This window comes from Mus caroli, chromosome 7, assembly GCF_900094665.2.
Source record: "Mus caroli chromosome 7, CAROLI_EIJ_v1.1, whole genome shotgun sequence".
Taxonomy (NCBI): domain Eukaryota; kingdom Metazoa; phylum Chordata; class Mammalia; order Rodentia; family Muridae; genus Mus; species Mus caroli.
Genome location: NC_034576.1, coordinates 144,190,556 through 144,216,806, shown reverse-complemented (window position 1 = coordinate 144,216,806; position 26,251 = coordinate 144,190,556). Strand labels below are relative to the sequence as shown.

Genomic DNA, 26,251 nt, shown 5'->3' with positions numbered 1-26,251 from the left:
CAACTGAAATGACCAAGTGAGTGTAGGAGACCATGGATAAATCTAGGAAGTTTAGTAGACAGTGGTAGGGCTCTGAGCCATTCTGAATGACAACTAAGGTTGATTCTAACCAATGGCTCCTACTCCTTGACTTCTGTCACCTGTTTTGCTTACCTGATATTTACTCCCATGCTGAGGCAGGGTTGTCTCTTTCTAGTCTTTTGTCCCTGTCCTCCTCTTAGCTACTGGAGGTGATAGTGGAACAGTAGAAGGGACAAGAGACCCTCAGGGCCTTGGATGGCATACAAACATCCTCCTGTTTGTCTTTTTGTGCTTATGGGAATACAGATGGGAATATAGGCCAGGGCATTCTCCCAGTGGTCTTCCAGAAATATCTACTTCTTGCCATAGATTTTTGGGCATTTATCCCTTAGTGATTTTTCCTTCTATGCCCTGGGTAAACAGCATGGTGGTCCAGGTCTTAGGGTCTTCTGTATTGGCTGCTTTCTGGCAGCCTCGCCATACCTGGCTGAGGACTCATACTAGCTCTGTCTCCTAAAGGCAACATCTCTCCCTCTGTAACAGCAGTATTGTTTGTGATGTCCTTTCCTTATGTCATCCTTGCCTTGATAAAATGTCTTCTACATACTTCTTTTGTCTTTTCTCTGTTCTTTTACTTCTTCCTCACTCAGGAAGACCAGGAGTGGTGCTAGTTGAGCCTCTCTGCCTGCCTTCCTTTATAAGCAGCGGGGCTGTATTGAGTTATAAGCAGGAGACTTGTCTTCTTTTATGCCTTGGAAATGCAATAACACTGAAGGCAACATCTCCTTATCCATCACTGGAGGCTGGAGCCTTTCTGAAAATGGTACTGTCAGTAGGAAGGTCACAAAATCTTACTTTCCAATACATTCTGCTGTGAGGATGTCTTCTGTCTTGGTTGAAGTGGTGCTTGGGACCTTGAGTTCTGCTGTACTCCAGGCATGAGTTCTCTGTGTGGCCAGGGTGCTAGTACTGAGTGTTAGAATTTAGTCATAAGTTGATTTGTTTGTTTGTTTTTTCATTCGAGACAGGGTTTCTCTGTATAGCCCTGACTGTCTTGGAACTCACTCTGTAGGCCAGGCTGGCCTTGAACTCAGAAATCTGCTTGCCTCTGCCTCCCGAGTGCTGGAATTAAAGGTGTGCGCCACCACTGTCCAGCTCTTAAGTTGATTTTTGAGACAGGTAAACACCAAGGCAGATAGACACTAATGGTAGGTTAGGCTGAGAATATCTGTCTCCACCACTCACAGCTGAGTGGGGGTCATGGGAAAGTCAGTAATGTCTGGCTGTGCTATGTGACTGTCATGGACTTCCAAGTCCACCACACTCAGTGGGCTAAATGCTACAGTCATTTGGTTCGTGTGTGTTTACACTCTTCTTGTTGCGGTAAATATTTGGGGGTTTCAAGCCCATGTAAGATCATTTAGTTCCCAAGTAAAAGACACAAGGCCTTTATATTTATAATAAGCCTTAAAGCATTAGAGCTGGGGAGATGTCAGCCCTTTACACTAGTCTGTTTCATTCACTCCCAGTAACTCCGAGATACCATTGCCATGTTCCACCTAGTCTGCTCCTGCTCCAACTGGCTGCCCTCGCGGCCACGGGCATGTGCTCATGAAATACCTCCTCCTGGTGCCCTCTGCCTTCTCCTCCCCCCTCTTTGTGGAGCAAGGTTTGCACAACAAAAGCTGGCATATGTGAGAATTCACTTGTCTTGAGGCAACTAGACCTTGGGATACAATATAGTATATAGCAAATGAGATCAAACCTCACAATTCCTTTTTTTTTTTTTTTTNTCTAAATAAAATGGCTCTTTTTCTTATAATGAACACCATTTTACTGCTGTGAAGACACCATGGCCATGGCAACTCTTGTAAAGAACAACATTTAATTGGGGCTGGCTTACAGGTTCAGAGGTTCAGTCCATTATCATCAATGTGAGAGCATCCAGGCAGGCATGGCTGGGGAGGAGCTGAGAGTTCTACATCTTAATCTGAAGGCTGCTAGAAGACTGTCTCCAGGAAGCTAGGAGGATGATCTCTAAGCCCACCTCCACAGTGACATGTTTTTTTCTAACAAGGCCACATTTACTGCAAGGCCACATCTCCTAGTAGTGCCACTCCCTAGGCCAAGCATATTCAAACCACCACATTCCATTCCTTATTGTCCCCATAGGCTTGTTCAAACATATGAGACTATGGGGGCCATACCTAGCCATAGCATAATGCAAAATATATTTTATTCAACTTCAAAAATCTCCATAGTCTGTCACAGCCTCATCAATGTTTAAGTGTCCAAAGTTCAAAGTCTCTTCAGAGATTCATTTTTCTTTTTTTTTCTTTTAATTTATTTATTTAATGTATGTGAGTACACTGTAGCCATCTTCAGATACACACCAGAAGAGGGCATCAGATTCCATTACAGGTGGTTGTGAGCCACCATGTGGTTGCTGGGAATTGAACTCAGGACCTCTGGAAGAACAGGTAGTGCTCTTAACCACTGAGCTATCTCTCCAGTCCCCTCATTTTTCTTTTTAAAGATTGATTTATTTATTTCATGTGAGTACAGTGTAGCTGTCTTCAGACATCACAGAAGAAGGCATCAGATCTCATTACAGATGGCCATGAGCCATTATGTGGTTCCTGGGAATTGAACTCAGGACCTCTGGAAGAACAGGTAGTGCTCTTAACCACTGAGCTATCTCTCCAGTCCCCTCATTTTTCTTTTTAAAGATTGATTTATTTATTTCATGTGAGTACAGTGTAGCTGTCTTCAGACATCACAGAAGAAGGCATCAGATCTCATTACAGATGGCCATGAGCCATTATGTGGTTCCTGGGAATTGAACTCAGGACCTCTGGAAGAGCAGTCAGTGCTCTTAACCACTGATCCATCTCTCCAGCCCTCATGCAGTCTCTTAACTGTAATCACCTATAAAATTAACATCAAAAGCAGATTGCATACCTCCAGCATCACAGGCTATACATTACCATTCCAAAATGACATAGTGAGGAAATCATGGATAAATGCAAGATGAAAAGGCAGCTGGACAAACTTCAAATTCCACATCTTCATGTCTGATGTCCAACTCCTTTCTGCTTTGTTGACTGCAGCACAATTCTTGCTTTGGCTGGTTCCATTCCCAGCTTTCCTTAGCAGATGTCCTATAGCTTTGGTATCTCAAAACATCTTGGGGTCTCCAAGGCAATTACAGCTTCTTGTTCCAGTGTCTGGGAACCACATATGATCTTCTGGGCTCCTTCAAAGGGCTTGAGTCACCACTCTAGCTCTCCCCTCTGTAGCACTCCAGGGTCTAGTTGACTCTACTGCTGCTGCTGTTCTTGGTGGTAATCTCATGGTACTGGCTTCTCTAGTTCCCTGAAGTCTTCTCCTGCAACTAGGCTTCACCAATAGCTTCTCATAGGCTTTCTTCATGGTGTCAAGCCTCAACTTCTTTGCATGACCTCTTCAGTCCTGGGCTATCAACTGCAACTGAGGCTGCATCTTCACCAATACTTCCCCTGGCCTCTCACAGTGCCAAGTCTCAGCTGTTCTCTATGACTCCATACCTTCAAAACCAGTCCCACCTGGGTGATTCTTAAACATTACCAAGTCCAGCTGCAGCACAAGTTAAACACTGGCTATCTCTGGAACATAGCTTTGTGCTCTCAGGAAACACTTCCCAGAAGATTTCACCACAGTGATGCTGGTCTCTTCTTAATCACTGCTAATTTCTTAGCTCCAGCTAGGTTGGGAGCTGGTTCAAACTCCTGCCGTTCTCACTTAGGAGTTTTATTGGGGTTCTGAACTTTGCTACCACCTTACCAGTTCTTGTGTCTGGTGGCATGGTCCACTGTCCCACAGATAACCAGATAACAATGCCTAGGGATATGACTTTTCCTTGTTCAACAGCAAATGCAAAAACAATAACCTTATCTGGGTGGGATCTTTCCCCAAAGTCACCACTCCCTTTATATGTTTATTTCCCCAAACACGGGATTTAGCTCCATTGCACTTCCTGGTACCCTTTATAACTTGAACCATATATTTTGTACTTTTCCTTTTCAAACCTTGCTACTACTGATCAAAATGTTCTTCATGAGGCTAAACCAGAGAACAAAGACTCTGCTGGGTTTTTTTGAGACTCCCTTTGTTAATGCAATTAATACAATCTCTTTGCTTTAGCTTCAGGGAGACTCCTCAGACAAAAGTGGCAAAAGCAGCCACATTCTTCACCAATCAAATCGATGTAAATCAATGTATTTTGTAACATAGGTCTCCTAGAAGAATTCTAAAGAAACCATCACTGGTGAACATTAGTAAGACCCTGTTTCCCCTTCTCTTTGCCAGTGTAGCAGTCTGGATTCTGAGTTGTATAAAGAAACTCCAGGCCACTTTTGTTTCTGTGAATTATGGATCTCCTTGCATTGTTGATGTTGAGCCAAGTGTGAGGCTAGTGGTTCTCAAATCCATTTCTAGATACTGTCCTAGATGAGATTCCTTTTCCAGCACAACTTTATCCCGAAGTTCTAGTTTTTATTTATTTGAGACTGTAGCCCTGACTGTCGTAGAACTCTTTGTATGCTTGGCTGACCTCAAACTGACAAGAGATTCACCTGCCTCTGCCTGGGATTAAAGGTGTGTGAGCCATTATACCTGGCCTGAAGCTCTGGTTTCAGTGAGACCTTTCTTGTTTGTTTATTTTCCTTTGAAACAGCATCTCATATAGCCCAAACTTGGTATGTGGTTGCGGCTGGCTTTGAGCTCCTGATCCTCTTACTTCCACCTCCTGGGTACTGTGATTATAGGCATAAGACACACATATGGCCTGGTATAACTTTTTTTTTTTTTTTTTTTTTGAGACAAAGTGGTCTCCTGGTCCTGCCTTTATTTCCCTAGTGCTGAGATTAGAGATATAAGCCTCCTCAGTTGGGCCTAATGTAACACGCATTTATATTATTTTGAGACAGAATCACCCAACCGTGCCTCCGTCTCCTCAGTGCTAGGATTACAGGAATGTGTAACATAAGTAACTTTTATAAAAATCTGTGCCAGGCAATGGTGGTGCCTACAGGCCTTTAATCCCAGCACTCAGATTTCTGAGTTTGAGGCCAGCCTGGTCTACAGAGTGAGTTCCAGAACAGCCAGGGCTACACAGAGAAACCCTGTCTCAAAAAACCAAAAAAACAAAAAAACAAAAAACCTGCTGTGACATACTTGCACTACTAGAGCCTATACTAATCTTGTTGGTGTTCCTCTGCCTAGCAACAACCCAGAATTCCTTTCAGCTTTCAGAAACTTATGTTCGGTTGCAGCTTACTTTCTGACCTTTGTCCTGTGTCACTGGCCAATGCCATGACCTATCTTTACTACCAGAGACTATCCAGAAATGGTCCAGGTCTACATTCCTTTGCTTGCTTCCATCTACTGTGTGCTGAGATTCTCTCCCCCACAGTGGAGTCTGTACTAGTAATATCTCTTCCTGTAGACTCCATGTGCTAGCCTTCCCCTAGAAACTGGATGGAACTGTTAATTCTTGGGTTCTTTGTGCTATGGTCTCATGACACTGGCCTGAGAAAGACACTGCATCAATGCTCCCTCTGTTGCCATTGCCCAGCTTCTGGCTGGCACTGTAGAGAGGCAAAAGGGCCCTTCCCATGCATGTAGCTTGTTCGGGGTATCTAATAGGACAGAGCCTTGCCATCAGTTTTAGAGGGCTCATCAAAGTACTCAAGAGAGCTATGATGATTTATGGTAGCTAGACTCTGAACATGTAATTTTTGGCTATTCTTTTTTATAATCTTGTGAATGAGAGTTAGGGGCCTTCTTGAATGGCTTGGGCGAATATAAACCCACTTTAGAGGTTAACTATAAATGGGTCCCACAGCATTAAATCCACCAGGTTATAAGATATTCTGCTACCTGTGGTGGGTATGGTGTACAAATACTTTGTCCCATCTGTAGTCCATGGGTACCTTAGGGCCCTTCATCTTTTCTTGTTAGCACAGCCCACTGCTGCAGCTCATTGCACACTGCCTGATGTGCAAACTTATAGCCTTGGGGCAAAATAGACAGACAGGTAACTATTTTGACTACCTCCTCTAACCTCATTCTGAGCATCTCTGTCCACATGTTTGTCAGAACAAGCTATGGCAAGTTTTTGCGTTGGCTAGGGCAGAGAGACAGCTCCATTGGTAATATAGCCAACTTCCCAGGTCAGAGTTGAACTTGGGTTCTCATTCACTGTTTCTGGTTTGCTCTGTGTTCAGATAACAAGCAAGGACATCTTTTATCTTCTACGTCTTTCTATGTAGAGTCTATGTATGGGACTTGACTACAGGTCCCATGGTCTGATGGGGCTGCTTAGGGGTTAGTCCAGGATGAACCTGAGGCTGATCCTGGTTCTGCTCATGTCTTGATTCGTTGTTCTTCCTGGGTAGGGGTTACACACCTGAACTGTTTTGTCATACCTCCTCAACTCTAGACACTGACTCCTCCCTTCACTCACACATTGCCTTGAGCCATTAGGACTTAATCTTAGGGCAGGTATGTGAGGAAACTAAAGGAAACATGCTGTGTCTAGGCAAATGTGTACCTGTTTGATGTGTTTCATCTCCTGCAGGAAGCTCCTCCCCCGAGAGACATTGGAAGAGCCAGAGAGGTTTCTGAGAGCTTTTCAGAAGCAAGAGCCTAAAAGTCTGGGGCCAGTTGCCAGTGCATACTTTACCCAGACCCAGGATTACTTTTGGGTCTTTCCTTGGTTGCCATCTTTTTCTAGTGGGAGCTCCAGTGGCTCCAGCTGTGTGGGTGTGGGTGTGGGAATACTTTAATGCAAGCAGTTGCTGTTTCTAGATTTGGCGTCCTCTGCACACACCCATGATAAATGGTTCTACAGCTGTTATTCAGGAAGTGTGGTGGATGTGGCTGATTACGTTGTGTCCTGAGGTTGGAAAGGGAGGACCCAGAAGGGCCATTTCTTCTATGGAAACTGCTTGTGAGGAAGGAAGTGTCTGTGACCTCATCACAAGGCTGGACCTGAGGACAGACCAAGCCAGGCCTTCAGGTCTGAAATGAGTTAATTGTGTTAACACAAGAGTCACTACATGGTTATCCTGGGTTGTGGTGGTGCACGCCTTTAATCCCAGCACTCGGGAGGCAGAGGCANGCNGATTTCTGAGTTCGAGGCCAGCCTGGTCTACAGAGTGAGTTCCAGGACAGCCAGGGCTAAACAGAGAAACCCTGTCTCGAAAAACCAAAAAAAAAAAAAAAAAAAAAAAGAAGTGTCTCTCGTGCCTGCCGGAGCACCCCCAAGAAAGCCAGGGTATATGCTTGTTTTTTTTCCTCAGTTTGCCAACTCTCAGAATGAAGAAGCCAACCCTATTTGTCTTTCAGAAGTGCCAGTTTAAGATTCATATATCTGTAAGCACTTTGGACTGAAGGTCTGTCACCTGTTATAGCTTTCACTATATTTATGAACACCATGTTCCATCCTGAGCCAGTTTTTGTGGTCTGCTCGGCTCTGGTATCTACTGTATCCTCATGTATGTGTCCCTCAGCCCTGTTCAGGCTCCCTGCTGCTGTCTGCAGTCTGCAAAGTGGCCCAAGTATGTTTCTTGAGCCTTGACTCAGTATTTACTTCAGGGTACAAGTAATGCATATACTAGATGGACATCATCACTTAAACCCTCCCTGAAAATGGAAGCCTGGATCAGGAAAGCTTGGAAGGTATAGAGGGCGTGAGGGGTAAGCTAGATACAGTTTTCTATCTCATAAGTATGACTTGTTGGAGCTATGATCACATCCCTTACATCTACTGTAGAGGCCGCCTCTCATTGTTCTCTGTGGAATGAGCTACCTAGGCAGAGAGATGGCAGATGGCAGTGAGCATAGGCTAGGTCCAGCCGGGCCCTAAGGCAAGAGTAAGGCTGAGTAAGGGTGAAGTAAAGAAGGAACACAGAGAAGTGAACACGAGAAGGCTTGCATGGTCAGGAGTAGGGTGCAGGGACAGAGGATGAGAGACAGCAGGTGAGTTGTAGGTGTGTATCTCTGCAAGCAAAAGAGCTGGGTACTGGTACAGAGGTGGCTTGTTGGATTAGGCTTGTCTGGGGCATAAGACAGGGATGGCCCTGTCAATGCAGCTAGTATTTGACATCATCTGTCTGGCAGCTGGAAAATTCTTCATGTTCACAGCAATCTGTCCAGACATTCTTCAAGTATTGATAGCCTTTCCATTTTCAGCCAAGGGTGTCCTGGGCTATTGCCGTATTTCTAGAAAAGTGCTATATTCTGCTCTCTTGAACACACCTGAGCCATTATTTTCACTTCACAAGTAAGAAGGTGAATCACAGAGGTTGATGAGCCCAGGAAGTCTGGTTCTGCAGAGCCCACCTGGCCTGCATGGAGGGCCTCTGTGGAGGCAATGCCCAAGAAATTATTGCTCCTTCAGGACCTTGCAACCACTGTGTTGCAGTACCTGTGCTCTCTAGTTTTCTGAAGACCTCAAAGGATTGTAGGCCTGGAACCTGCTGGCCCAGACCGAGGCAGCCCACGTGGAATCCACCAAAGATGATTGAGAAGAACTGGCTATTTATCCACATGTTAGTATGTCCCATCCCTATATGTGTCATCCTACCCCCACACCAGGTTGTAACTGCACGCAGGCTAGGCTAGGCTAGGCTAGCCCTTGTCTCCACAAGAGGGCACTCTTGACCACTTAGGGCCCCACAGTGATCCTGTTTACAGTACAAAGAACAGTTACTCTTTTGTGATTTTACTCTGTGGTTGGTTGACTTTCCTGAGTTGCTGTGGGGTTAATGAGAGAAGGCTGGAGGAAGCTCTGCATAGTAAGAGCATATCCAATACCAAGTGCAGAGCTGGCATTGGGGCTAGTGCCTAGCAGCCTACGCCCTGAGGTGTGTCTGTACACATGCACGTGGGACCCAGGAGCCATGCCCTAAGACCAGTTGTGCCCTGTCCCAGGAGTGGTGGGAGAATCTGAGTGCTCATCTGTGCCAGCTTAGGGAGACACTAGCAATTTAAATCTCTGACAGTCCAGTGGGCGAAAGAGATTATTCTAATTGGATCACCTTTGACCTTGTTTATTTTGACCCACCATCCTCATTACTGATACTTTGTTTTAATGGTTTCAGGTTGCCTTTGACCACTCCTACATCTCAAGAGCAGTAAGGATAGCCATGGGAACATGTCCATTCTGTTTATGTCTGGTCCTCTTGGCTCTTTATAGGGAATGACATAGAGGGGGTGTTTGTTTGCTTGTTTGTTTTGTTTTGTTTTTTTTGTTTTTGGAAGGGATGTCCAGAGGAAGGGCTTGTAATTTATCACATCATTGACCCTATTTAGATAGCAACCCTGCTTAAAGATTATGGTCTGCTATTATCCCCTTTCACAGATTGCCGTGGGTTTGGGGGTCATATCACTGCCAGAATTGTGGCTGGCAAGACTTTGCACCGGAGGGAAAGGGAGCCATAAGACCACCTAAAAGTGGTTGCAGAATTTTGTGTGTGTTGGATATGAGGTAGGTACACAGTGTTAAGCTATGATGAATTTGTGTGTGTCATCTCCAGTGACCTGGTTTAATGCATCCTTCCCTGTATATTTTGGCAAGACAATGATTGACAAGTCTACCCAGGGAAGAGAGAACATAGCTAGCTGGGTATCATTTAGTCGTTGGAACAAATCACCTTGGAAACAGTTACGGTTTTGTTTTCTTAGTTTCTTTCGGTTTTTTCCCCACTTTTGGTGCTGGGCGAGGGGTAGGGGGTGGAACCCATACCTTTGTGCATGTTAAGGAAGTACCCTACTACTGAGCTGTATCCCCAGCCCAAGTACATCAGTTCTGAAGCCTTAAGCCAGGACATGGACTTAGACATGATGGAGTCCCTGACCTTCAGGGTCACAGTAGTGACATTTATTATGGGATAGGTGTGGAACAAAGGCCCTGTCATAGGCCTGTGTGCTGATTAAGATGTAGGGCAGGTGTGGAGCCAACCCATCTACCGTGCACGGGAATCTGCAGTGCAGGCTTCCTCTGGATGCCCTAGAGTCTACCCGAGAGGGGATTGATGCCCCTGACATGCCCAGACCTCCTACTACATGGACCTCCTACTTCACCAGCTGCTGTCTTTGTAGAAAAACAATCTTGTAGCCTTCATGAAGGTAAGGGCTATCTTGTTTTTTCTGATGTGTCATTCTAAAATCAGTGCTTCATTCAGCCTCATTATTTGTAAGTTACTATGAGTTTAGATGTTTGTGATGAATTGCTTTAAAAAAAAAGTCAGACTTTTTGGTCCATGGGTGTTCATGATTTGCATGCTGAAGCACTCTGTGAGGTGGACTCTGGGCAGGGAATGCCTGGCCTGCTGTGATGGACCATGGTGATAGTCATTGTCTTTAGTTGTTTCTTTTTTTTTTTTCCCTTTTGTTTGTTGGCCTTTTGTTCTCCCACCCCAGTTGTGTATATTGTCTTCCTTGCCTTTTAGTACTATTTTTGAGTAGAGTAGACCTCTCCTTGAGGTTGATTTGTAAACGGTTGAACCTACGGCATTGTCCCTCTGCTGTTGGATCCTTCTTTAGGATTCAGGTGTCAACAACCTATAGACTAGGCAGGACAAGGAGGATGGTATTCCTGAGTAACCTTGGGAAAATTCATAAAGACCTTCAGGAGCAGTGGGAACCTGTGGGCAGAGGGCACAGCAAATTCTGGGGTTTGAAGAAGGGCTGTGTATGCTAGCACCTGTAGGTCATGGGAGGCCATAGAGACCCCAAGTCTGAGCAGTCAGAGCAAAAAAGGACTGCTCAGGTTTAAGTGTGTTCATGCTAGTATTATGCATAGGCAATATTCCTGTTTGTTCTTTCCTTTTTTACCCTTCTGCTTTTTGCTATGAATGCCATAGCATGGAGGCCTTCACCAGATGCCAGCTTCTTGGACTTAGGAATTGAGAACTGAATGAGCTGAGTCTATTATAAATTTCCCACCTAGGTATTATTATGTTATATCAGCAGGAGATGGGTCAAGATGAGTGCTGAAAACTTGGATCCAAGAGCGATTTGGGCAAGCTTGGCTTTGAGAAGGCTTTCTTTGGCCAAGGGCCAAAGTTGGGCCAGGGTTAGCAAGGTACTGAAAGGTAAATTACCCTGCCATGACCATCTAGTGAGGTGGCAGACAGTGCTGTCAGGCATTTCCTCAGGTCTTCTCCAGAAGCCACAGCCTCTTAATTGCTGCCTCCTTGAAGGATGTGAAGGATGGGCCCTGGCACCTGCTCTGCTGTTCCTCTCACTTTCAGAACACAGGCCACTCCTACATCTAATGCCTCCCCCGTCTTTAAATGCAAAAACATTTTCAATTAGAGAGGAATGTGCCTTTGAGGGGACAGCCTGCCTGCCTGGTGACCTGCAGCTGTTGGGTTGGAACAGGTGGCCAGTGAAGGACCAGTGCCCTGTGTCGGTTTGGAGTCCTGCTCTTCTACCCACGCAGTCTTTCCCTGTACAAAATGACAAAGACTGACAGAGCCCTGGTAAGGCCTGGACACTTCCCTTACCTGGTATTTGTGACACAACAAACAAGGGCTGCACACAAATACCAGGTACTGCACTGACCTCTCAGATCTTAAGAGACTACTTGGTGGTTTCTGACTCCTCCTTAGAGCACGTGGAGGGGTGTATACCATGCTGTGTGATTGAAGCTGCACTTCTGTGACAGTAGGCCTAGGCTTTTCCACCTGCATCAGGTGGGCTCCTGATGGACTGGGGCAGTGACCAGTCCTCAGTGGAGCTATCTGCATTGGAATCCTCTGCACTCTTTTCTGGAGATGCCTTTTATCCTTCCATAGAAGTTCCCTTTCATTTTCCTCAGACAGACAGTTTCTCTATATTTTTTTCTTCTGGATTTCAGGCTTTTCTTTTTTGGGGGGAGGAGGGAAACCTACCTAAACCCTACTGATACTCAGTTTTTGTTTTTGTTTTTGTTAAGAGTACCACAATAAGGTCTCTGTTCTTTGCCTAGTATATAACATGGATGGGCAGGATTGGAACCCAACACTCAAAGAGCAGAGACACCCAGTAAGTTCAGAGCAGCTCTGCTCCATCTAGCCAACCTTGTCAGAACTGCTGCCTCCCTCTTGTCAGGGCTCCCTGCCTCGTCCCTGTGGACTGAGCTGGGCTATATTTTGCAGCTGAGATTTTTATACCACTAGACAGGGAGGGGCAGCTTGGCAGGGCTGGCCATTGCCCTTTTCTGGCTGTCTGTGCTCAGGGCCTGTACAGCTTGGTGACATGCCAAGGGTGTGTGATAGACAGGATGTCACAGTCTTCCTGCTATGAATGGACTTGGTTTTGGAACCTACAAGCTCCTGGGAATGGTGAGCAGTCTACTTGGTGGGTGTAGGTCCCACCTGTGATTGCAGATGAGCCTAGAACTGGTTCTATGTCTCTAGTACAGGGCATGCCTTAGCCATAACACAAGTCTTCCTTCCTCCCTAGACCTCCTTCCCATTTGCCATGTGTATAGTTTGTGAGCATAGGAAGTCCAAAGAAAGTGATGCTTAGGCCCTTTAACACCTCGACCCTCTGTTGGTACAGGAGCTGGGCCAGGCAGGCTGACTGTGTAGGCTCCAACAGCCTCTTTAATTGTTCAGTTTCTGGTGGGACAAGAGCTTGGAACTGAAGGATTTGTGTGGCACGGTGGTGCATTTCTTTGCCTTCTAAATTTGTCCTGGAATTCTTGCCTTTCCTCCTTTTCCCTCTTGATTGTACCAGGCAGCACTTTGTTTCCAGTCTTACCTTGTGCTACTTCCTCACAATCAGTGCCTAACCTTTACTTTAGGAGGGTGTTTGGCCTGCTGTGTGGCCCCTGCGAGTCCTCTGCTTGCTGCCTTGGAGGAGGGGTTCTTGCTAACTTCTTGTAGCTGAGTTGTGTGAGTTTACACGGCATGAGGTGGTTCCACTTGGCTTCCTCTTGTAGCTGGGGTCCCCTGGTATGCTGCCTACACCTTTCTACATTTTATGTTGACCTGTCCTGTCCAGATTGACAGCTGTGGAAGGGCGCTCCTCCTGACAGACAGGAAAGGATATTTCTGTCCTTGTCTTCTCAGTTCATCAAGTGAAGAGACAGGTACTGAGTTCAAATATCACTGGCTGGCTTGTGGGAGCAGTGGTGGGTTCAGGGGTAGAGCTCACAGCGGCTTTGTCTCTGCAACCCTGAGAAGGAGTGGGATATCTCATCTTGAGTAGGAGTGGACAGAACCAAGCACAAGATTCTTTGTGAAGGGCCATGGAGTCCTAGCACAGGAGCATCACCACATGGGTGTAAATATGGTTGCCTCCTTACCCTGTGTACTGTACTCTTGGAAGTGGTCAAGGATAAAAGCTCCAGTGCTAGCTGCCAGTACAGGAAACCACGTGGAACAACAGCCTTGAGGTATAAGGACTGGGTCAGACCCCACCTCAAGGGCGGGCCTGCCTCAGTTACCAACCTCTACCTTAGTTTCCTTTCCTGGGTGCACGATGCTGGTAAGTAAGCTGGTTCTGAAAGCTTTCCATGTGTCTCCAGCCTTCATGGCAGCTCCTTTTCTTGTGACTGCTAGGATGTTAGTGAAAGGTTGAAGCTTTTCTTAAGTTGCTTTTGTGCCCCTTCCTTCCTTCCTTCCTTCCTTCCTTCCTTCCTTCCTTCCTTCCTTCCTTCCTTCCTTCCTTCCTCTTTCTGTCCTCTTTCCTTCCTCTTCCTTCCTTCCTTTCTTTTTTTCTTCTCTTTCTTTTAATGGGATTTAACTGATTTTTAAGATTCATTTATTTTATTCTATGTATATCAGTTTTTCCTCACATGTATATCTGTGCACAATGTATATGCCTGATGCCCATGGAGGTCAGAAGAGGGCATTGAACATCCCCAGAACCAGAATTATAGGTGGCTGTGAGCTACTATGTGGATCTTAGGAATTGAACTCACATTCTCTGTAAGAACAAGTGCTCTTAATTGCTGAGCCATCTCTTCAGCCTTGTGCCAGTTTTTGTGCTGCCTGGTACATAGAGGTTTCTCAAGACCTAGTCTAGCCTGAAATTACTCTGGAATTGGCAACAAAGTTTGGTTCTAGCCCAGAAGCCTCCATGTAAAGGCTATCACCTAGCAGGTGTGGACGCCCTATAGTCAGAAGGGAGTCTGTAGCTACTGCTAGTCATCTTGGCTACCTCTACCCTTCCATTTACTCAGACTACTCATTCCCTTGAAGGGAGCTGATAAGATGAGCCCCTGAGTGGGATAATCTGCCATCCAGAATCTCTTGGTGTAGCCACATAGGGTGGATGAGGCACTTGCGTGCAGGAGGCCTTCATGGAGAAGGATGAAGGGTGTTAGGGAGCCTTCCTTCACCAGCTGGAAAGGTACAACCCAGCATCATAGTTTTGAACCCTATGGCACACCAGGAAAAGAGTATGAACTGTCTGGAAGTAAGCAGAATAAAGATTGTCTCCCTGTGACTCATTGCCTGAGGCTCCTGGGCTCTGGAGGAGGGATTGCCAGGAGTCTGGGACAAAGGAATCTTCACCCTAGGAGTTCTTGCTCTCTGGCAGTGAGCAGGCAGTGCTCCTTTTGCCCAACCTTGGCTCTTTGGCTATACTGCCTGGGATCTTGCAGGCTCTATAACTCAGGGAGGAGCAGAGAGCTGCTGCTTCCAATACAACTAAGCATAGGCTAATAGAATACTGCAGTTGGTCACTCTAGATTTTGTTCAGGGAGTCTTTTCTACAGTCATGTGGCATGTGAGGAATTCCTATAGCCTTGATTAGGTATGTTCCCAATGGACTGGGACCTGGCGTGCCTCTGCTTTTTGTAAGGTGACTTAGGTCGCATGGCTGGTAGCAGCATTATTTACTTAACCCGGAGCAGTTAACTAGACTGTCCAATATATGTCTGGAGGATACACTTACTTTGCTTGGGCACAGTAGGGCACTGAGATGGCTACTTTGTTTTGAGATCTATGTTCCTGGCTAGAGTGGGTCTGTGGGCCCTGGAGCTTCTCAGTCAGGAATTTGCCTCAAGTATGTAAACTAAAGGCAGATGTGTGCATGAGGGTGCTGGGAATTGAACTCAGGACCTCTGGCAGAGCAGTCAGTGCTCTTAACTGCTGAGCTATGATATCTATTAGTTAGGGGTTTTATGCTTTGATAAAATACTGTAACCAAAAACAACTTAGGGAGGAAAGAAGTTTTTTTCATCTTAAAGCTTGTGGTCTATCATCCAGGGAACTCAGGGCAGGATATCAAGGCAGGAACCTGGAGTCAGGAACTGATGCAGAGGCCATTGAGGAATGCTGCTTACCAGTTTGCTCCCCATAGTTTTCTCTGCCTGCTTTCTTATACCACCTTTGACCTACCCAGGTTTGTACCACCTACAGTGGGCTGTGTCCTCTCATATCAATTATCAATCAAGAAAATATCCTACAGACTTGCCTATAGGACAATCCTATAGAGGCATTTCCTGGGTTAAGATGACCTCTTCCCAGATGATCCTAATTTGTGCCAGGTTGACATAAAACTAGCCAGAACACTGTGTGATTGTCTGCCTTTGTAACATATCTTGTTCAGTCTTTAGCTCTTCTTGAAAACAAGATTATCTTTAAATCATTGAGTTGTAGGACTTCTGTACTTAGTGCAGATAAAAGTATTTTGTTTGGTACATGCAAGTTATGGTTACCTACTTTATTCATTTTTTTAATTTAATGATTAATTTATTTTTATTTTAGGCATATAAATGTTTTGCCTGTGTGTATGTGTATGTACCATGTGTGTGCCTGGTACACAGGTGTTGCCTGCAGAGGCCAGAAATGGTTATCAGATGCCTTAGAACTGAGTTTCAGATATTTGTGAGCTGCTACATGAATGCTGGGAATAGAACCCAGGTTCTCTGGAAGAGCAGCCAGTGCTCTTAACCACTGAGCCATCTTTCCATCCCCAAGTATGTTTATTTTTAGTAGCATTAAAACAAAGTTTGGGTATGTTTAAATGTTGGTGAGATCCTTTTTTCTCTTTTTAATTTAGTGCTGTTTATATTCAGAATAACTTTGCCTGCTCTGAGTTTGGCAGAGGCACTGCTGAGCTTTGGTTGTGTTTAGTTCTCTGATGCATCTGGGTGTGAGATGGGGCTTACCATTGTTTCTTACCAACACATTCCTTTCTCCACTGAATGATTTCATACCTTTGTTTTGACATAGTTTTCATGTCTCTAGGTCACATGCCCAGGAGAGAAGTGGTTGAGTCATATGTTAATTGCATGTTTCACTTTTTAGAATACCTTCAAACTGTTTGCCAGACTAGCTGGTCATTTTAGATTTCATCCAATAACGATCAAGGAATCTACTTGTTCCATGTTTTTGTTAGCACTTTATTTTAGCCATCCTGATAGGTGGTGTTGTCCCCCCCAAGCCTATTGACTTTAATGTCCAGTATGAGACATTCATCAGTGGAGATTGATTCCTGTCATGATGTTCAGAGCCAAGAGCTTCAATGGGTGACTAGGATTAGAGAAATCTTTCGTATGATACCTTGGAATTTAGTCAGCAAAAAGGCAGTTGATATGAAGCTGGAGAGGTGGCTCAGTGGTTAATCTTCCAGAAGACTGGAAGTTTGATTCTCAGCATTTATATGGCAGTTCACAACCATCTGTAACTCTGACTTCTGGCCTCCATGTGTACCAGACACACATGTATAGATAGACATGCAGACAAACACCCATACACATCAAGTAATAATAATAAAAAAGGATATTTGAGGGGGTTGTTGTTGTTATTGTTGTGGCTGGTTGGTTTTAGTCTTGACAGTTGCCAGATGGGGGCCCCTGAACTCAGAATTGTAAGCTAAATAAGCCCTCTCTTTAAGATTCCCCAGCTTCAGGTTAATCTTAGTAGTAAGACAGAATAAAGTGATGCAGGTATGGAGTGGCTGGATGCTGTCTCTTCCACCATCCATACCAAGTTCACCATCAGGCCATGGCACTGTCTCCAGAGCAAGTGCTTCTTCCCACCCCAGGTATCTCAATGCTTGGACAAACTGCTAGCCCAGATTTCTTACTCCATTCCCATTAGCACATACCACAACCAGTTAAACTTCTGAGGAACATAAATTGGATCATGCCTCTGTCCTTGATAAATCTTTTGATGGTTTTCTGTCCTGATCCCTCCCTGGACTTTGGGCTTTGTACCTTTTGGCCAGCCTCTGTGTTTCCACCACTACAGAGCACTGATTCACCTTTTTCAGTTCTCGCCTTTTTAAAAGTTTTTCTTTATTTTTTTATTGGTTATTTTATTTATTTACATTTCAAATGTCATCCCTTTTCCCCATCTCCCCTCTGCAAACCCCCATCCTATCCCCTCTTCCCTTTGCCTCTATCAGACTACTCTTCCACCCACCCACCCACTCCCACCTCACCATTCTAGCATCCCCCTACGCTGGGGCATCAAGACTCCACAGGACCAAGGGCCTCCCCTTCCATTGATGCCAAATAAGGCAATCCTCTACTATATATGTAGCTGAAGCCATGGATCCCTCCAGTGTATACTCTTTGGAAGGTGGTTTAGTCACTGGGAGCTCTGGGGAGTCCAGTTGGTTGATATTGTTATTCTGTTGCAGTCCCCTTCAGCTCTTTCAGTCTTCCTCTAACTTTTCCATTGGCGTCCCTGGGCTCAGCCTGTTGGTTGGCTGTGAATATCTGCATATGTATACACTGTTGCAATGTATACACCCAAGAAGCATTTGCTGACAGGAGCCTGGTATAGCTCTGTGTGTGTGTGTGTGTGTGTGTGTGTGTGTGTGTGTGTATCTCAATAGTGTTGAAGCTTGGTGTCTGCAGATGGGATGGATCCCTAGGTGGGATAGTCTCTGGATGGCCTTTCCTTCAGTCTCTGCTCCATTTTTTGTCCCTGCATTTCCTTTAGACAGGAACAATTCTGGGTTAAAAATTTTGAGATGGCCAGGCAGTGGTGGCGCATGCCTTTAATCCCAGCACTTGGGAGGCAGAGGCAGGCAGGTTTCTGAGTTCTGTAGCCAGCCTGGTCTACAGATTGAGTTCCAGGACAGCCAGGGCTACACAGAGAAACCTATTCTTGAAAAAAAAAATTGAGATGGATGGGTGGCCCAATCCCTCAACTGAGGGTCTTGCCTATCTGCTGGAGGTGGTCTCTACTGGTTCTGTCTCCCCTTTGTTGTGTATTTAAGCTAATATCATCCCTGTTGGGTCCTGGAAACCTCTTCCTTCCCTGGTGTCTGCGACTTTCTAGTGGCTACCCATAGTTCCCCACCTCCCACTGCTCCGTATTTCTATTCATTTTTCTAATCCTCTGGACTCTCTCCTGTCTTTTTCCATACAGGATCCTGCCTCCCCTTCCCCTTCCCTTCCAGGTCCCTCCCTCCCTCCCTCTACCTCTCTCCCTCTACCTCCCTCCCTCTACCTCCTGTGATTATTTTGTTCCACCTTCTAAGTAGAATTGAAGCATTCACACTTTGGTCTTCCTTCTTCATAAGCTTCATATGGTCTGTGAGTTGAATCGTGGGTATTCTGAACTTTTGGGCTAGTAACCACTTACAAGTGAGTACATATCATGTGTGTTCTTTTGTGTCTGGGTTATCTTACTCAGGATCTAGTTCCATCCATCATGAAATTTGCAGGTTCTTGCCTTCTATCTGTTCTTTAGCCAGCTGTTTGGCTTACCCTGCCTTCTCGTGTCACTAAGGTCTCATTTCACAGTATAACAGTTTGACATCTGTGTGTGTTTGTTTGAATACTGTTTTTAACTTCTAAAAGTTGACACATACCTGCTTATGGGGTTAGTTATTCAGGATCATTGTCCTCTCAGGATCTGTTTGCATTGGCTTTCTCCCATGGTTCCAATTTTTTTTTTTTTTTTTTTTTTTTTTTTTTTTTTTTTTTTTTTTTTTTTGCTTTTTCACACATCTAGCACTTTTTTATATACTACTAGAAGGAAGTATATTATTCAGAGGCTCAGCTTCTTGTAACCAGATCACCCTTCAGGAGGTAGGGCCCAGTTTTTCAGCACTCACCTGCTTACTTGTGGCCTTTCTCTTCCTGAGAGGAGAGAGCTCTGTACAGTGGGAGACCTTACAGACGGCTTAGCAGGAGAGCCAGGGTTCCTGGCTCAGAGAGGACCCTTAGTGAGAGGTTAAGAGAAGACCATCTCCCTTTTTCATCCCATAGCCTTTGTTTAATTTTGGGGAAAACATAAGAAACATCCCCATCCCATCCCTGCTTCCCTTTGCCTCTATGAGAGTAAGTACTCCTCCACCCACCCACCCACCCACCCATTCCCACCTCACCACTCTAGCATCCCCCGCTGGGGCATCAAGACTCCACAGGACCAAGGGTCTCCCCTTCTATTGATGCCAAATAAGGCAATCCTCTACTAAATATGTAGCTGGAGCCATGGATCCCTCCAGTGTATACTCTTTGGAAGGTGGTTTAGTCACTGGGAGCTCTGGGGAGTCCTATACCTATTACCTCTGAGGAGAAGTTCTACAGTGTCCATCTCTTGGTTGACAGGAGAATGGGAGCTTGACTCCCACCAAACCATAGTGGAGCTTGGGGGCAGTGCCTCCCTGTCAGTCCATATTGACTATTCTGACACTGCAGTGGAGCCCAGGATGAGATGGGGTGGGAGTGACCACTCCCAGGTATCTGACTTCTGAGGCTTGGTAGTCTCCCATAAACAAGGCTTTCACTACATAATTTAGGTGCCCATGAGGTGTTCCAGATATTCCTGCTGCCTATGGCTCATAGTGGCAGTTATCCTGACTGGCAGACCTGAGGAACAGCACTGCCCAGAACCAGCTTTGTGTCCTCCAGATTCCCCCGAAGCCTGTTGACCCTTTTCAAAAAGCTGGTCTGACACCCACCTGCAGAGTAGTAGCAGCTAGTGCCCACTCTGCAGGGACCCTAATGGCCTGTTGATCCCTGTTCTGAGTGTGCTTGTTAAAGAAGCTCTGCTTGCCTTCAGTCTCCAGGCCCCCCTTGTCAAGGCTGTGTTGAGTCTAGTCTAGGTGGCAAGGGAGGGCCTCCAGGTGTGACTTGGATCTCTCTGACCGGCCCTTCCAGCTGCTGGGTCCACCCTATCTCCTCCCTTCTGGCCTTGCTGATTCCACCCTGCCCAGACAGCTCTTCACTTTGCAAAAGCAGTTCAGACACTCCCCTATTTCACCAGCCTGGGCAGCCCTTACTATGTAAAGGAGCAGCTGTTTGTCTCTGCTGTGGTCCTCATTGGCTTAGAGCAAGGGCGGAGGGCACTTCCGAGGGAGGGAACCGAGAGCTACATTGCCTGGATCCCGCTTTCCCTCACCAGCTCTGCAATCTTCACATCATGGTTGAAGACCACTACAGTCTCCCTTCAGAGCGAACTCTGCTCAGCCGTTCCCCCAAAACTGGACTTCGGTGTAAAATGGTGCTTCAGGCAGTCAGCAAAGTGCTCAGGTAACAGCCTGCCCAAATTTAAACGCAGTGTGTCTGGGAGGTGGTTGGCTATGGCTCTGATTGCCTTCTCAGTAAAGCAGCCTGCTGTGCTGGAGTAGGCGTGCCACCTGTGGGGTTGGTGCTGGGGTAATTGGTGCAGCTTGGCCAGTCTAGCAACTGAGCTCATTGCATGCTACCCAGGAGCACAGCCACCCGCTTTGGACCTTTTCTACATGAGCTCCTGGATTGTCGGGAGTCCTACTCTGCTCCCTCTGGAAACTGCTAGACTGCTTGCCTTTATCACCAGCAAGTTTGTTTGAGCTCGTGTTTTTGGCCAGTGGCTGTCTCTCTTTGGCACAAACCTTGGCTACCCAAGGCTAGTATGTCCTAGAGCTTGCCCTTGAGTGTCCAGAGAAGTGACATGCTATATCCCAGGTGCTTGATGTATGTGATACTGCTTCTGGAGTGTTGCCAGGAAAGCTTCTCAGACTTTTCTGACCTGCAGTGGTGTTCTTTTCCAAGTCTGGGTGTGTGTGGAATGTAAGTAGATGAGTGAGGGGTGGGGGTGTGATTGACTTGCTCATGGGATGGCAGTTTCAAGTCAATTTGGGGCTATACTCCCCAGCCAGGAGGGAAGAGGCACTGCCTTTTGGACTCTAGTTAGTTTTCCCTTCCATGTAGGAGTCTTGTGTTTGTCTCTTAACAAAATGGGCCACTGTCATCCATCTTTTCTTTTCCCTTTCATGTCCTGTTCTCCTCCTTCCCTTTCATTCTTCCTTTTTTTTTTTTTTAAGACATGATCTCACTGTATAGCCTTAGCTATCCTGGACTCACTATGTAGACTAGGCTGGCTTTGAACTCACAAAGATCTGTCTGCCTTTATATGTTAGGGTTAAAGATGTATGCCACGGTGCCCAGCAGGACCATTATTATTTAACATGAAAGTAAATAGCATTTGCTTTTCCAGTGCCCCTTTTAACTGTGAACTCCCAAAGCATAGAGCTCTTGGTGAGGCTTTGACATGAATCCAGCCTGTGAGAGCTCCTTGCAATTGGCTGATGAGTTCTGGAACATCTTTCTGTGCACCTACCTATACCTAGTTACCTCTTACCCTACCTGCTCCTCTGGGCCACTGCTACCTCATCATTACCTGAGCATTCAGACAGGGAGCATCCATAGGAGATGCAAGCAGGAGCCAAGAACTGCTGTCAATTTCAATATGAAGGTGTAAAGTTTTAGGAGCATGTCAGCAAGGTGGCATCATCTGCCCTAATTTGGAATGTGATTGATGGCAGTAGTAGAGGGGCACACATATGTTAACGTTTATATTTCTGCATATGTGTGGTTAACAGATACCAGCATCAGCTCCAGGGAGGCTAAGGAATGGCACTCACCTGCCAGTGACTCCTGGCTACCTGTACTGAGGGAGGTCCCATTGGGAGACACCTTAGCCTGGCCTTCCTGAGGATCACACTGAGTTCAGTGAGGATAAGTGGTACTGTCTAAGCATGCCTCAGCTCAAATGTGTCTGTCTCTTCACTGCCTTGTTCTCCAGGTGAGTGAGTCCTTTACTGGGTCAGGAACATTAGTGAAAGTGTGCCTTATCTGGGGAGTACTAACCTTTCTGGACAGGGGCACAGATATTTTTGAGAGAGCTCCAGTGACCCTCTTCACTGCTCTGAGCAGCCCAGCCTGTGTAGTACGGTAGTGCTGAAGGGTAATAGGACTGGAAGGCTCTTCCTGCCTTGGCCCATGAAGCCAGGCATTGGGCAGTGGAGTTAGTGAGGACTTGGTTCAGGAGTTAAAACTGAGCTTTCTGAGCACCACGGAGACCTAAGCCCTGATAATTGCTGCACAAGAGATGGTAATTAGGAGTGACTATACTCACCAGTGAGAGTTTGGGGAGAGTCTGGGAGTATTTAGCTAGGCTATGAGGGCCATGCTAGCTTGTGCCCTGTAGTCAAAGGGGCTCCTACAGTGATGGGAAAAGAGGTCATTAAGCTTAGAGTTAGTGCTTTGAGTAGGCTGCAGCATGGATACTTGCCCTGACCAGGAACATAGGAGTCCCCAGTAGCACTCTCCTCTTAGCTTTTAGCTGTGCTCTACCTAAATAAATAGTGTTTTGCAGACCTGGCCTGAGAGGGCTTGTATCTTTAAGGTCCTCAGGCCCCTGCCTGCTTACCATACTCCCTGGTCATTAATATTCATCCCTTGAGTGTTATTCTCCAACCCCTTAGTGTTAGCATCTCCTTCCTTAATGTTAACCCCAGGCCTCTAGAGGTTAACTTCTGGTCCCTCCTTGCTAAATTCCCACTCTATCTGGCCCCTCACTGTTTACCTAGCTGGGGCTGTTCAGGTGGCAGGGTGGGATGCAAACACATTCTCTGTCTCTCTAGAGACCTAAGATGTCCACACTCAGTGTTCCTTACTTCTTTGGAGTGATGTACTTTGTCTCAAGACTCTTGGATGCCTCCCCCACCACCCTCAGACCTTAGTGTTCTTAAGTCCTTCGTCCTCATGACTTGCCATGTATGTCTCCCCCAACTCTGAGCATTTCTCTCCTAGAGTACTTGGCTTTGTGAGCATCTGTGTTGGGTCAGAGGCTGAGGAAGTTAAATGGGGCTTTGTGGGGAGGCTGCAGGGCAAGAACAGATGGGAACATAGCATCTTATCATCCTGGTCCCAGAAAAATGCTGCTAGCCTACTTCCCACCAACAATATCAAAGCCATCCCAGCCTCATGATTGACACCACATTGTCATAGAGATTCTTGTTATTAACTCTGCAAATTTCTTTTGCTCTTCATTGGTCAGACTTTGAATAAGGGGTTAGCTAACACCTGGTGCTGGGGATGTCAAAGAGTTCAGTGTTATGGGATGTGGCCAGCTAGAATAGAAGATGTGACATTTCATAGTTGGGGTCTTAGAGGACTGGGGGGGGGTTTGCCATATGGGCAGGGTGGGCAGAGCACTGTGGCAGCAGAGATATTGAAGCAGGGAGAAGGAGTCTAGGGCCAGGTGGATGTGTGGGAGGCAAGAAGAAGATGATTCTGGTAGAGCATGGATAACTCTCAAGTAGGTATTTTACTTAAGTAAAATGCTCATTAGGGGCTAGCCTCATCCTCACTGTTGGGAGCTTTGCTTGGGGGGTATTCTCCCAGGAGCTCATAGCAGTTTTGTGGGTATACTGACATGTGGCACCCACTCCCTGGCCCCTATAGTACATTCTCTGTGCTGCTCACTCAATGCTTTGTCTGCATAGTCCTCGCTCCACATGGGTCACAGTGGTGAGTGGTATAAGGGAAGCTGGGAGAGCCTGTGACCTCAGGCAAGTGTGCAAGTGTGGCAAGCCACTGATGCCATGGTCTTTTCACCTTGCCTCAGAGACTGGGAGATATTTGTTTGCCCAACCTACCATGTGAAAACAGAGACACTGGCAAAGGAGCTAAAACTGGTCCTCTACGTGATTCTATTGCCCTGGCTAAGAACTCCTCAGGAAAAGAAATTGGAGTGAGGCTTTTGGTGTCCATCAAGAGGCCTTTCTACTAGCAACTACCATATTCTTCTCAAGCAGAATTTGGCCCCTGTGTGACCTCTTGTTCCTCTTGCTGGAGTGAGGGCTCTGTGACTAGGACTGAGAAACTTAGGTTGGCAGGAGAGTGTCCCAGAATGCACTATGTTCCAGGGTCCAAGTTGGCCCCATGTAATGGGGGACAGCAGCTAATGGGGATATGACTAAAACAGGAAAGGCTTGGGGCTTCGGGTGCACATGCTGATGACTAGCATGGCATCCGCTTGCTGCCTTTTGACTTTACCCTAAGTGCCTGTGGCCTATTATAGAGGGAGGCAGGCCTTCTAGGGGCTCCTTTGCCCACTAGGTTGGGGAGTAGCTTCTGCCCAGAGGAACTGTCTCCTCCCTTGTAAGTGAGTGGAGTAAGGGTAGGACACTGTTCATAGGATATCCTCCTGCATGGGGCCTCAGCTGTGGTCAGGAACCATGTTGATGGCTGGTTCCTACCAGCCACCTTCCTAGTTGTCCTGTCTTTACTTCCTTTAGCTTGCAAGTAAACATCCCAAGCCACAGAACATGGAAAGGGCTTCACAGCTTGGCCCTTACCAGCCCCCTTCCCTGTAGTCTTGGTTTCTAGGATAGGATACACAGAAGACAGAAGGTAGTTGATAGTCTCAAGGGAAACGTATCCTTTGAGGGCACTACAGGCCTGATCCAGCATTAGAGAGGTGGGTCTCTTCTTTCTGACTGAATAGTAGGTGAACTTAGCACACATCACTAGTGGAAGACAAGGATTCAGAGAAGTGCAGAGGACGGGTAGTGGATGTGCCCCAAAGTCATTGGCAGAACACCTCCTGGAGCTTATGCACAACTCCACAAGAGAGGCTAAAGCCTACATGGCTGGGCTCATGCCAGGAGGCCTTAAAGTGCTCTTTCTGTATGGTACATCCACACCTGTTCTTCAGCCCCAACAGATTTCTGTGCTGTTTACTTTAGAGCCTGTGCTGTGCCAGGACCCTAAAGGCTGGTTTTGGCTGTTTTGGCCCTGCCCTGGAAGCCAAGTACACATCGCCTTTTAAGGCTAAGCTCTGCCATGAGAAGCCGAAAGGAAAACATTTCCCTGGCATTCAGGGAACATTCTTCTATCCTCTTTCTCTTAAATAAACCATCAGCAACCTTTTAAAGCACAAGAAAGGAAAAAATAGGTCACAGTCAAAAAGACCTTTCACCCTACCCCCATGTAGCCTCTCAGGGGTGTGGAACACAGGGCTGAGAACCAAGCCAGCTGCTTCCTGATGGCATGCATGGTAGCTGGCCTAATTGCCTGTGTTCTCAGGACAAAAGACAGGTATCTAGCTGGTACTCTGGCCTGAGGGCCTACATTTTGCTTCATCTGGACAGGCAGCGCTAACCTGGAAAGGGCATGGTGAGACTCTGAGTCAAAGGCTACCTCCTGCACTGCCACTTCCATCCTCCTGACTGCAAGGATTCCAAGACCCTAGAAGTCATTCCTTTAATATACTGTTCTTCCCTGCTGGGTGGTCTAGCTACTTTTCATCCCTGTGGAGCAGGGTGGGTACAAGGAGACTGCTTCTGGGACAGAGGACCCCTCTGCTTGGATCTGCACCTCTCCTCACTTTCCTGGTCTGTTGTAGGCTTTGGATAGCTGTTGCTCCTTGCAATTGGTTGCCTTACTAGAGAAGGCCAAACTGTGTTTCTTTCCTTGGACCTCCAACTGTCCAGCACTTCCCACAGAATGCCATATTAGTTTCTGATCAGAAAACATCCTTTTCTGGTCACAAGGCTTCATGCCAATATCAGTTTACCTCTTATATTTTAAAAGTCAGAAAGTTCACTACTGAAGAATTAATTTGATTATGTGAGGACAAGACTCAGGTTTGCTATGTGAACATTTATTGTGCTTCTCAGACTTCTCACCCAGTACTCTCATCCTGAAGCCTCACCGTGTCGGACCTGTGGGTGCCAGCAGTTCAGAGATTGGTAGAGCCTCCTTTGTTTCTAGCATTGTTTGGTCAGTGCCTAGAAGGGCCTGCTATCTAGTGTGCTGGTCTGACATGGACAGCCAGGAGCATCTGTAGATTACTTCACTTGACTACCTCAAGGAGCTCACCAGGGAGACTTCAGGTCAACAAGTCTTTCTAACCACTCATAGACTTAGCTACATGACAGAGACTTCAGCAGAATTATCTGTTCTGGTAGGCTAGCACCCCATAGATAACTCAGACCAAGTAATCCTTGG

General features: G+C 46.4%; 1 protein-coding gene across 5 annotated transcripts in view; it reads left to right on the top strand.

Annotated features, from left to right (window-relative positions):
• The window catches only part of Mob2 (MOB kinase activator 2), a 48,920-nt gene that overhangs the window by 11,198 nt on the left and 11,471 nt on the right, over positions 1–26,251 (top strand). Inside the window, exon 1 of one of the 5 annotated variants that reach the window (XM_029479464.1) lies at positions 20,053–20,503. The exons of 3 other annotated variants lie outside the window; for them this stretch is intronic. In XM_029479464.1, the coding sequence (XP_029335324.1) occupies positions 20,394–20,503 (110 nt within the window). In that variant the 5' untranslated portion in view covers positions 20,053–20,393. Of the gene's footprint in view, positions 1–20,052; positions 20,504–26,251 lie in introns of those variants that run through there. One more of the 5 variants, XM_029479463.1, reaches the window with a different exon arrangement.